The following is a 12,513-nucleotide window of genomic DNA, read 5'->3' as shown; positions in this document are numbered from 1 at the left end:
TTCCACACTGCTAACCACAGTAAGGGAAGTCAGGCTTTAATAAAATCTTCTATATATGAAAGGCCTAGTTAATTGTGGCAAATAAAATGGGATGATGAGATGGGGACCGCCAAGACGTTTGCTCTTTAAGTACATGCATTGATCATCTAAATGATAAACAAGCCTGCAAGCACTTTCTCAGGGCCAGAGCCATACATTTCTTTATGCATAATGACATGCTTAGACAATTCTATCCACCTTGAAATACATCCCCTCATATATGGATATTCAGGCCATCCATTTTTGAACTTCAGAACTGGGAACTTTCAAGCATTCTCTCTCTGGAGCACATTTTGTTTCATAGTTGTTAGCTTTAGTTTGAAACTTCACAGCCTAAACAATTTCAGAGCTTTTCAGAACAATTGCCTGATGAAGTTACATGCAGTATCTTGTTAACATGGGTCATCTTACTAGTGCGTAACATCACATTATTTTTCTGTGGTTGAAATTTTGTGAGTTCATAAATCATGCCCATTTATTAAAGTAACTACGTTAGATAAAATCAATTTAAAGAGTGTACACATAATTAAAGTAGCATATCATATTCTTGGCATACACCAATGTACGTTTGACTGTGGGTGTACTTAATCTTTCTCATCACACCAAATCTGTTCGCTAGACAGTCCTTACCTTCTATTTATCTTTGCTCTAACATTACTTGCACTACTGCTCTTAGGCTACTCCTATTTTAGACCTTAGCTTTTATTATTCGCACTTCAATTGTTCTTTCCACATTTAGGCAAATGACTTGTCTCCATCTCCACTATCAGCTCACACTGAATATCACTGTGTTTCTCTTTAGACTCTCCAGTAAAACATTGCAAATGTTCCTGAAGGATTCCATCACCACCTGGGAAGTTCTTGCTGTCAGCCTTTCAGCCGGAAAGGGTGAGTACCGGGTCTATGGTGGAAATGCAAAGGTTGACAAAAGGTTATTTACCTGTCACAACTTTAAATTTCAAGTATGGAATCTGCCTGAAAGTCATATGTTTGGAATAGTTTACTCTTGTTCTGGATTTACAATATTCCAGAGTCAGCCATAACCAGGAGTGTATTTTTGAATCAGGAATACAGTGCAGTGGGAAAAATCACTCCTTTAGGTTCTTTACCTCCAGCACATTTTGCCTGTGGAAAGCAAATTAACTTTATACGGAGAAAAATAAACTAATTCAGGGAAATCAGGCAGGAATCGTTGTGCAAATACCATGTTCTGCTGTTATTCCCCATTCCCATGTCGCAGTAGTACTTACCGTATCCTGCAGTACTAGGACTTCTAGCTGCAGTATTAACCACCTGACTATTAAGGAGGGACAAAGTCTTCTGTTGTTTGGGATCTTGCTTCATTTTCCATCAAATAAGTTTAAATACCAACATTTCAGGGAATATGTTGTTAAACGTCTATTTTTTTATATAAAATGTAAGTTCTAAAATAAATCTTACCATTACATAGAAAAAACTTCAGAGTCTTTTGAAAAAGGCATTTCTATGTTTTTTAACACAGTGACTGTGAACCTCTTTCGCTGCAGGGATATGTGTGGCCGATCCATATGAAATCACTGTGTTCAAAAACTACTTTATTGACCTGCGTCTACCTTACTCTGCCGTCAGGAACGAACAGGTGGAAATCCGAGCTGTGCTTTATAACTACAATGAAGACGACGAAGAAATTAAGGTATTTTTTAACATCAAATCCAAATGTTTCCCAAAAATAAGCTCAGAATTAAATCCTAGATTTGGTTTTCTCTGACTAGGCTCCCTACTCCTTTCAAATCTAGTCTTAATGTAGTGCTTGTTGTAGACAATTAAACAGTTTCTAAGCACCCAATCATCACAAACAAAGAGACTGAGATGGAGTGCGATGAACAGATTGGCACAGTATCTCAAAATCTGATTAAGTGTCAAGAACCAGAATAAGAATTAGGATTTCCTGGTCCCACAGGCATAATTTTAGGCTTTAAACAAATTCTCCACTCATTCCCATAGCAAGGGTATAGCGCTCTCTCAAACAACTTTGTGTGTGTTTGAGACCATAGTGTTGCATATGGGGAATTGTAGGTGCCCTAAAATACTGAGTGGGCTGACTTCCCAGCAGAAATTGATGCAGTTGCTCAGGTCTAAGGTCTGTTCCTTCATGCTCCATTTTTCACATAACTCCTTCTCCATGTATCTTTTTCAGGTTCGCGTTGAGCTCTTGTACAATGAAAAATTATGCAGCGCTTCCACTTCAAAGAAGAAATTTCAGCAGATTGTGAGGATGAGAGGCAAATCTTCCCGTGCTGTGTCCTTTATCATCGTGCCCCTGGAGGCTGGTCTGATTGACATTGAAGTGAAGGCTTATTTTTCAAACTACATTGCTGACGGAGTGAAGAAGACGCTAAAAGTTGTGGTAGGTTCACGTGCACACAATTTATAGCCATTTCACACAAAATTGTAAAAGATTTCAATTAATCAATCAATCAGGATTTATAAAGCCCAGCTGATCACCCAGTAGGGTATCAAGGCACTTGCAGATCTCAGAGGCTTATTCGAACAGCCTGGTGTTGAGGACTATTCGGACTTCCGAAAGTGAAGGTGATGGTCTGGAGCTGCATGGGGAGGCTGTTTCAGGTCTGCGCTGTGATGTGGGAGAATGAGCGCCTTGCGCTTCTGTAGATGTGGGGAGTATGGGCAAGTGAGAGGGAGGTGGAGCCTAATCATCTTGATGGTTGGTGGGAGCTCAGGGGGTGTTTAATGTAGGTGGGTCCTTGGTTGTATAGAGCCTTGTGGGCGTGGGTCAGCAGCTTCAATTGGCATCGCTTCTGTATGGGGAGCCAGTGGAGTTGATTGAAGTGGGGTGTGATGTGGGTTCATCGGGGAAGGCCGAGGATAAGTCTGGTTGCGACGTTCTGTATGGTCTAATTCTCTGTAGGAGTGGTGCAGAGACTCCTACATAGAGAGTGTTGCCGTAGTCTTGTCAGCTGATGATGAGGGCCTTTGTCACTGTGCAACTCATGTATAGGGGTAGGTACTTGAAAATCTTGCGTAGCATTCACAAAGTGAGGTAGCAGGTGGAGGAGATGGTGTTGATCTGTGATTTCATGGTGAGCTTGTTGTCAATGATGATTCTAAGATTTCTGGCATGGTCGAAGGGAGTGGGTGCGAGTCCAAGGTCTGATGGTCTCAAGGAGTCGTTCCATGTGTTGCCGAAGATCAATACTTCTGTCTTGTCTGTGTTTGGTTGCAGGCATTTGTTCTTCAACCGGTCAGTGACAATTGTCATGCATCTGTGGATGTTGTTTCTGGTGGTGATGGGGTCGTCGGTGAGTGAGAGAATGAGTTGGGTGCCGTCTGCTTAGGAAATTATGTTGAGACCATGGGATCTGATGATGTTGGCCAGCAGGGTCACAGATGCTTTGAAGAGTTGAGTGATGAGTCCTAAGGGACACTACAGGTGATTTCCTTGGGGGTTTGGAGATGAAAGTTGGACGGTGGATCCTCTGGGTTCTTCCAGTGAAGAAGGAGGTGATCCATCTGACTGCATCACCTTGAATGCCTATGTAAGGGAGTCTTTCTATCAGTTTGTGGTGAGATGGGGTGTCGAAAACTACTGAGAGGTTGAGGAGGATCCAAGCTGCCGTTTCTCCTTGTTTCTAGGAGAGTTCAGATGTCATCTGTGGCTGCGATCAAGGTGGTTTTGGCGCTGTGATTGCTGCGAAGCCAGATTGGGAGGCATCAAGTTGCTGGTTTTGCTCCAGGTGTGTCATGAGTTGCTTGTTGATGATCTTTTGCAGTACCTTCGCTGGGAATGGGAGCAGCCAGATTGGCCAGTAGTTTTTTCCAGTCAATTACATTCCTCTCAAACAAACATACATTGCGCCCAATTCACATAGGTAAAATGAGACAAAAGTCTAACTTTACGACTTTTGGGAATTCACAAAGGGCATTTGCTACTCGTAAATGCCCTTTGTGAATACCAGAGGTTCAGCTTTATAACTTTCGGTATTCACAAAGGGCATTCACAAGTAGTAAATGCCCTTTGTGAATAATGAAAGTCATAAAGTTAGACTTTCGTCTCATTTTACCTTTTGAATCGACCCTACTAAGTTCACAAGAGTCATCAACTCTTACAAACCTTAAATATGTAGAACTATCCCTCCAGTACCCCGCATGGTATTTAAACTTTTTAAAATGTTTTCACTGAAGTCTCCACTGCCATTTTTGAGTACAGGAGGTAGAGTGTACAACAGTAGTTAGGACCCTGTCAAGAAATTTAGGAAGGACTCCATTTGCCAACTAGCATTGGAGAAAAATAGTTAATACTTCTCAAGTATTAAATCTTATAAATAGTTACGTGCTTAGTAAACTAAAATACCATGAAATGTTTTCCTGGGATAAATGGAGACGAGTTTAATTTTCTGTCCGAAGATGTTCTTCCAAACAGCCTGGCTTACTAAATTGCTTTGCCATATTTAATATCTTATTTCATAGTCTGCAGAGCCACAAACAGTTGCTTTTTATACTGGTCTATGCCTCTGTATGAAGAGCATAAGTAAAATTTTCACTTAGAAGTCAGGCTTGACTACAACTGTGTCCTCACTTCTCCCTGTTCGGTACATTTAAATCTGGTTTCTGCTACTTCATAGATGAATAGCTAGCTCTATTAGCAGCTAGCTGATGTACCGTTGAAGTAAGAATACCTTCTTATTTACTTACGTATTGAAGAAAAAGGACATCATTTGTAATTTTTCATACATGTTGCAATCATGGTGTAATAAACCAACAGCCCAAACTGTAAATGATACAGATGCTGTAATATTGCTCCACAGGATAACTAATTGTCTCCCTTCTTCATGAGGAAGTAGTACAGAAAGGGTGCCCTTTATAATGGTTTTCTCGTAAGCTCTATAGTAGTAAAGACATCTAGGAGAAAGCCATTATACAAGTCTCCTTTTCTGTACTTCCTCCTTATGAAGAATGTTAGTTTGCCTAGTGTTGTGAATCAGCCACTTTTGTGGTCTGACACCCTATGATGACCCTCGACCACCACCATTCTGTACTGACTTAAGTGTGTTATGCCTTAATGCAGGATGGGTTTGCATATGCCTGCTTTTCTTCTGCCTTTTAGTGGAATAGTCTTTCCAAGAATAGAAGATGTGGGATGTTGAGGTGCAGTCTTGTGGGTGGTGGTGCACACATGTGCTCAATGTTGTATACTGAGGGATTAAGTGTATAATGTTATTTGGGTTAGGTGAATTATGACTTTGACCTATTGGCATTGACGTGGTCTAATGTCATTCTGCCTTCTGACTTTACCTTGCTTCAAACTTTGCTGTGTGCACAGTGGTGCTTGTAAGTTGTGTGGATGAGAATTATAGGTGCTCCTTTGACATGGTCTCATGTCATCTTGCTATTTCTGATTCCATCTTGCTTTGGGCCTTTGTGTGCATGGCTTAACTAACTTTCTGTGCCTTCACGAAGAAGAGGGCATGTTTTGCTTTCACTGACTAGAGAGAACTGGTTCTTATCAGAGGAATGTGCATAGTTTGACTTGTAGCCAGTGAGGGCCTGATCACCCCTTTCTGTGACCTTCGAGCAAGCTGGTACTGGCTCTCATGAGAACTAGGGGGCGGAGTTTGCTAGAAGCTTCGCTGTGTTTTGAATGTGTATTAAAAAGGGAAGTCTACACTGGCTCGGTGGAAGTTCGTCCGTGAAGCAGACGTGTTGTCACGGAAAGTGGGGTCACCTCTGAGCTTTCGCCCGGTTCAAGCAATGGACTCCCCTTGAGCAAAGTGGGGTGAAGTGATGGAGAATTAGGTGAGGTGTCTCTGCTACTAACTGTCTCTTGATTCTTTTCTAAATTCTTTCCTTTCCTTCTGATTTCTGATTCTTATATCCATATATATATATATCAATGATACTATTGATATGTTAGAGTCTGCTATGTTAGGTGCATTTGGCTTACTGTGTGGTGCTATTTATAAATAAATACATCCCAGATATACCAATTCGTCTTTTCCTTGTAGCAGGAGGTGTGGACTCTTCTTGGCCAAGTATTCTGTTGTAGAAGGATGGGTGAATTCCCTTCTAGCAGGTAATTGTGTTATAGGAAGTTGGTGCTACTCCTGAACAAGTGATGTGTAAATTATTGTTTTCTTGCCTTGCCTTTGGGGGAGTGTTGAAAGTTTGCCCACCTTAGGAAGTGCTGTGTATATGTTATATTCCATAAGTTTGGAACTGATATTTTCTCCCTGGGAAAGTGACGGTACATTCCTTGGCCCAGGGGAGATCTAAGGTTTGTCATTACACCTAGTTTGCCCTTTGAGAGCACAGATCATCAGTGTCTAATCTGTAAATTTCTCGTCAGAGCCAGGTCTGACAGTTAGCATACACATGCTGGCGTCCCTAAATAAAAAAATCCCTGGTGTGATCTAACATTGTGACATGGATATCCTGATTTTTTATTCCATGTCTGCTAAGTGGTAGTCTCCAGTGTCTTTCTGAATACAAAGATCAAACTCTCTAGATAGTTCTCTGTGTGAAACCCATAGAGAACAGGGCATCAATGGATGAAGTGCCTTTTAGATTGTTTTGGCCTTCCATTCAGTGCAACAATGTCACTCTCTGGGTTAGTTATAGTTAAGAAAACTGAATTTATTATTTCTATACAAAACCAACTTAAACTACACAAACATTAGAAGTTCTAAACTTATAGTTATAACTTTAAGCGTTGTTTTACACTCTACCCAAAAATTAATATAACACACACTTCCGTGCAGTGTTGTCAACTCACACCTTCCCATGTACTACTTATACCCTTTAATATTACAGCACTTATAGAATGCAAAATAATATCATTCATAACAAGACTCATGACATCTGAAATTACATGATTTATTAGAACACTGTTCATGGTTGAGCGGTGTGTTATAGTTCATTTACTGTTTGCTGTGTGCGCGGGATACATAAATGTTTGGGTGGGATGGTATTAACTGATAATTGGTGATCACTGCTGGCTTCTTTAATCTCTGGGCAAAGTAGGGCATTATCAAACATACACCCTGGGTCATGCGAGAACGCTGTGTTGATCGCTGTGTTGATCTCAGATGTCTGATCTCTATTAACACCACAGGCGGCTGTTGCTGTTCCATTATCTTTATTTACAGTTTGTTGCTTCTTAAAGAATCCTGTGATGGGTGGTTGACTGGTCCTGCTACTGGGCCTGCTATGAACTCCAGAATATTGAGCGTCTGCAGGAGAAGTTGAAGAAAATACTGCTAAATTAGCTAGTTCTCGAGCTTTATCTCCTATTGGATTACTCAGATTGCTTTGCAGTAGATCGTCCCCTGTCTCTATACTCTCCTCATTCTTTTGCCACCGCTTTAATTGGGGTCGTGGCAATGTCCCACGCAGCCGACCTGACCTCATTACATGGGGTGAGAGCCCGCACGTCTTATGCTGCCTTATGCTGCCTTATACTGCCTTACACAGCCGCTACTGCCTGTTCTTTTATGAAGTCACACTGGCGTTGTTTACAGTGACACACCCGATCTTTGATGGCTGGCGGTGTTGGTGAAGATGGCGACAGGTGGTAATACTGACTGGTGGCCTATGTTCACTAGCCTCCACTAATGACCTCCAATAGCCTCTGTCAGTAACCCAGCGACCAATCTGGTGTCTGAATTGATGTTGAAGGTGAGAGTCGAGTTGCAAGTAGAGGTTTTCCCCTGTTTTCCCCTGTTGAAGGGTGGAAGGGGCGAAGGGATGGCAAAAGAAGGATCAGGAGCAGGGCACACTGGGACGCCCCAGCCACACCCAACCTTGGGCCGCTTCCGTGGGCACACCCGGGCACAACACTCTGCGGCCACTGATAGCGGGGGCCGCGCTCCTGCCTCTGCTCTCACCACACCCGACTCCTATCGAGCCTGCTCACGCCTTACTGCAGGCTGCCTGCTGTTGTCTGTGGTCCATTGGGGTTGGCGTCCGTCACCGGGCGCGAACTTCAGACTTCGGGCTCAGTCTGTAGTCCGTAGAGCGTAGTTCGAGGTGAGCTCAAGCGGTCTCTAGTTCGAGGAGAGCTCAGGCAGCCTCAGGTGTCCACTGCTGCAGCTCCGCTGCACTGCCACTTGCGACGCCCGTTCACTCGCTTGCCAGCTCCTCCTCTTCCTCTTCCGAAACAGCCCAGCCCAGTGAGCAGTGTGCTGGGCCGGGTGGGATGCAAAATATAACTTAAATTATAACTATAACTTTAAAATTTCTAATGTTTGTGTAGTTTCAGTTGGTTTCATGTAGAAATAATATATTACGTTTTCCTAGCCATAACTATTCTTAAACCTTTGTTGTTTCCAATGAATTTGTATGTTTTTTTAAAGGTTATTTGTATTTACAGTGGAGCAGAGTGTCACAGAGTGGAGTGTTGTTGACTGGAGTGTTGTCAAGTAGAGTGTTGTCAAGTAGAGTGTTGTCAAGTAGAGTGTTGTCGAGTGGAGTGATGTAGAATGGAGTGATGTTGAGTTGAGTTACGCTGAGTGGGGTATAGTTGAGTAGAGTGTTTATCAAGGAATTAGGGTGGAGTAGAGTGTTGTAGAGTGGGGAGTTGCATACAGTGGAGTAGAGTGTCATGGAGTGGAGTCTCATTGAGTTGAGTTTCACAGAGCAGAGTGGAAGAGGGTGTCATAGAGTAAATGGTCATAGAGTCGAGTGTGGTAGAGAGGAGTGTTGTGGAGTGTCATACAGTGGACTGGCATAGAGTGGAGAAGAGTGTTGTATAGAGGAGTGCCATAGAGTGGAATAGAGTGTCATAGAATGTGTTACAGTTGAGTGGCTTAGGGTGCCATAGAGCGGAGTGGCATAGAATGGTGTAGAGGGGAATTGTGTAGAGTGGAGAAGTGGAGTAGATTGAACTAGTGTGTCATACAGTAGAGAGGAGTAGAGTTGCATGGAGTGGGGTAGAGAGAGTTCCTTAGAGTGGACTAGAGTGGTGAAGAGTGGTATACAGTGGAGTAGAGGGTCACAGAGTGACGTAGAGTATTGGTAAGTGGAGTAGAGTGTCACAGAGTGGAGTGTCACAGAGTGGAGTGTCATAGAGTGGAGTGTTGTAGAGTGGAGTGTTGTACAGTGTTCTATGATAGAGTGTTGTGGCGTGCAGTGTTTTGTGGTAGACTGTTGTGGTGTAGAGTGCAGTGTCCTACAGTGGAGAAGGGACGAGTGGAGTAGAGGGGGTGTGGCATAGAGGTGAGTGGCGTAGAGTTCAGTGGCACAGAGTGGGGTGGCATGTCATAGGGTAGAGTGGCGTGGCGTTGAGTAGAGTGGAGTGGCATAGAGTAGTGTGAAGTGGTGTAGAGTAGAGCGGCCTGTCGTAGAGTGCCTTAGATTGGAGGGGCGTAAAGTGGAGTGCCATGGAGTGAAGTGGCATTGAGTGGAGTACAGTGATGTAGAGTGGAGTGTCGTACAGTGGAGTAGAGTGTCTTGGAGGGTGTTAGAGTAGAATGGTGTAGAATGTCTAGAGTGGAGTGGTGTAGATTGGAGTGGCATAGATTTGAGTGGAGTATGCCACAGAGTAGAGTGGAGTAAAGTGGCATAGAGGGAGTTGCGTAGAGTGCCATAGAGTGGAGTAGAGTATTGTAGAGTGGAATAAAGTGTGTTGTAGAATAGAGTGTTGTTGAGTGAAGTACCATAGAGTGCAGTACAGTGTCAGAGTGGAGGGGAAGAGAGCATTGTGGAGCGGAGTAGAGTGGCATAGGGTAGAGTTTTGTAAAGTGTTGTGTCGTAGAGTGTTGTGGCGTAGAGTGTTGCGGCATAGAGTGTTGTGGTGTTGAATGTTGTGTTGTGGTGTAGAGTAGAGTGGCTTAGAGTGTGGTGGCACAGAGTGAAGTGGCATAGAGTGGAGTGACATGTTGTAGAGTGGAGTAGCGTGTCATAGAGTGTCTTAGAGTGGAGGGGTGTAAAGTGGACTGGCATGTCATAGAGTGGAGTGGTGTGACGTAGAGTGTAGTGGTGTGTCATACAGTGGAGTGGCGTGTTGTAGAATGGAACAGAGTGGAGGGGTATAGAGCTGAGTGGAGTAGAGCTGAGTGTAGTACAGTGCTGTGGCATTGAGTGTCATGGCATCGAGTGTTGTGACGCAAAGTATGATGGCTTAAAGTGGTGGGGTATAGAGTGGGGCAGCATTGAGTGAAGTGGCTTAGAGTGAAGTGTCATAGACTGTAGTGGCTTTGAGTGGAGTAGTGTACAGTGGGTTGGCATGTGGTAGAGTGGAGTGAAGTGGTGTGTGGTAGATTTGAGGGGCGTGTCATACAGTTGAGTTGCGTGGAGTGTTGTAGTGTGGAGTGCAGTGTCATAGAGAAGAGTGTCATATCATAAAATGGAGTGGCATTGTCAAGGAGAGGAGTGACAATTCCTACAGTAGATTAGAGTGGAGTGGCATGTTGTAGAGTGGAGTGGCATGTCATAGAGTGGCGTGTTGTACAGTGCCTTAGAGTGGCATGTTGTGAGTGGAGTGGCATGTCATAGAGTGGAGTGGCACGTTGTGAGTAGAGTGGGTTGTCATAGAGTGGATTGGCGTGTTGTAGAGTGGAGTGGCGTGTAGTGTCATAGAGCGGACTAGTGTGTCATATAGTGGAGTGTCTTTAATGTTATGTTAATGCGATTTGTAAAGCACAAGTATGTCTTGAGCTATCTACTCCTGAGTAGGAAAAGCCTAGTTATTGACGAGCCAAGTTTTTAGTTGTTTTCTGATGAGGGTGGGAAGAGCTCTGATGTGGGAAAGTAGGATGGTCCAAAGCTTGGCAGTTCCAACCATAAAGCTTCTACCTCCCCAGTTGGCTCTGTAGATTCTAGGAGTAGTCAAAAGGTTAGCCCCTAGCGATCGCAACTGTCTGCCAGGAGTATATATCCGCAAGGAGTGTTTCAGAAACTCTGTGACTATATTGTGTAAATCCTTATAGGCTATACACAGAGCCTTAAATTTTATTCGGCTTCTGACTGACAGCCAATGCAACTGCTGTATTACTTTCGTTACCAAATTAAATTTAGGTGTCCCAGAGAGAATCCTTGCAGTCACATTTTGCACCATTTGAAGCTTATTAAGGTTTATTCCTGAGTTTTAATGAATAAACTGTTGCACTAATCTAATTTAGACAGGACTAACGCTGTGATTATTGTCTTTCTCGCCTTCGCCGGAATAAATGGAAAGAGTTTTTTTTCTTCATTTTAAACAGATAAAAACAGGGAGAGACCAAAGAGTTGACTTGGGGTTTGTAGTTCAATTTGTCATCTATTATAACACCCACAGTTTTTACCTTAGCTGCTGGAATGGGAGGAGATCCCAGTTCTTCTGGCCACCAGCTAGAGGACCAGACAGGGAGTTAATTCCCAAACACAATCACCTCAGTTTTATTAGTCTAGTTTGAGGCAATGTCTAGACATCCATGAACTAACTGCCAGCATACCATCATGAAAGGTGGGCGATACATCTGAGCCATTTTTGAAAACGGATAGAACTATTTGGTATCATCAGCAAAGGAGGTTAGCGTCAGGTCAAAGGATTTGACTAAAAGAGCCAGCTCTGTGATGTAAATATTGAACAGCGTGGGACTGATAGATGAACCCTGTGGAACCCCACAGGGAAGAGAGAAAGTGGCTGATTCAAAATTGCCCAAAGTTAATGATTGCGCTCGGTCGGTCAGGAAGGATATCAGCAGGGATTTAGCCCTCTCCTTGATGCCCATGGTGGTGATACGGTTGATCAACATCCCATGGTCAACCGTATCAAAGGCAGCTAATAGATCAAGAAGAATAAGTGCCGCCGTTCGACCTCTGTCGAGCGTGACCCTTATCTCCTTGGTGGCTTTGATCAGCGCTGTCTCTGTGCTATGGCCGAATCTGAAACCAAACCATCCAGCAACTGGCTATCTTGAATAAACTGTGTAAGCTGACTATTCATCACTTTTTCAACAAGTTTAGTAGGCAGAGGCAAGATGGGTCTGTATTTATTGGGATCAATTGAGTCTAAGTTTGGTTTCTTCCGCAGCGGAAGAATAGAGGCTTTCTTCCACTGAGTCAGAAAGACTCCTAAAATCAACATAGTATTAAAAATAGCTGCCAAATTTCCAAATATTAGGTACGGGATACGTTTCAGGACCGACATGGGGCAAGTGTCAAACGGTGATCCAGAATTAGCATTGCTTTCCAAAGTTGCTATTTGTTCATTAGTGACCGGAGAGAATTCCGTGAAAGCGCAGGTCTCGGTCCGCTCCTTGCCTTAATCGAATAGAGTCTCGGCAGAGGAGGAAGCCACAAACTTAGAATACATTTGGTTTACTTTTTATGAAAACATTTGACTAGAGCAGGGGTAATCATAGTACGGTCCGCTGGCCGCCAGCAGCCCGGAAAGCCTTCCTTGGCGGCCTGCGGACCTTGCAGACATCGTACCTGTGATCTATGGGGGCCGGGCGATTCCTTCCAGCGATAGTCCAAGTGGAGCTGCAGGGGCGCTAA

At 43.6% G+C, this 12,513-nt stretch overlaps 1 protein-coding gene across 1 annotated transcript in view; it reads left to right on the top strand.

Moving 5' to 3' along the window:
- LOC146833096 (A.superbus venom factor 1-like) overlaps positions 1-12,513 on the top strand; it is a 663,114-nt gene that overhangs the window by 371,411 nt on the left and 279,190 nt on the right. Inside the window, exons 19-21 of the mRNA XM_085600729.1 lie at positions 842-927; positions 1,566-1,711; positions 2,216-2,425. Coding sequence (XP_085456855.1) covers positions 842-927; positions 1,566-1,711; positions 2,216-2,425 — 442 coding nt within the window. The remainder of the gene's footprint in view (positions 1-841; positions 928-1,565; positions 1,712-2,215; positions 2,426-12,513) is intronic.

This window comes from Triturus cristatus, chromosome 4_2, assembly GCF_964204655.1.
Source record: "Triturus cristatus chromosome 4_2, aTriCri1.1, whole genome shotgun sequence".
NCBI lineage: Eukaryota > Metazoa > Chordata > Amphibia > Caudata > Salamandridae > Triturus > Triturus cristatus.
The sequence above is the reverse complement of the archived record's forward strand: the minus strand, read 5'-3'. Positions and strand labels throughout refer to the sequence as shown.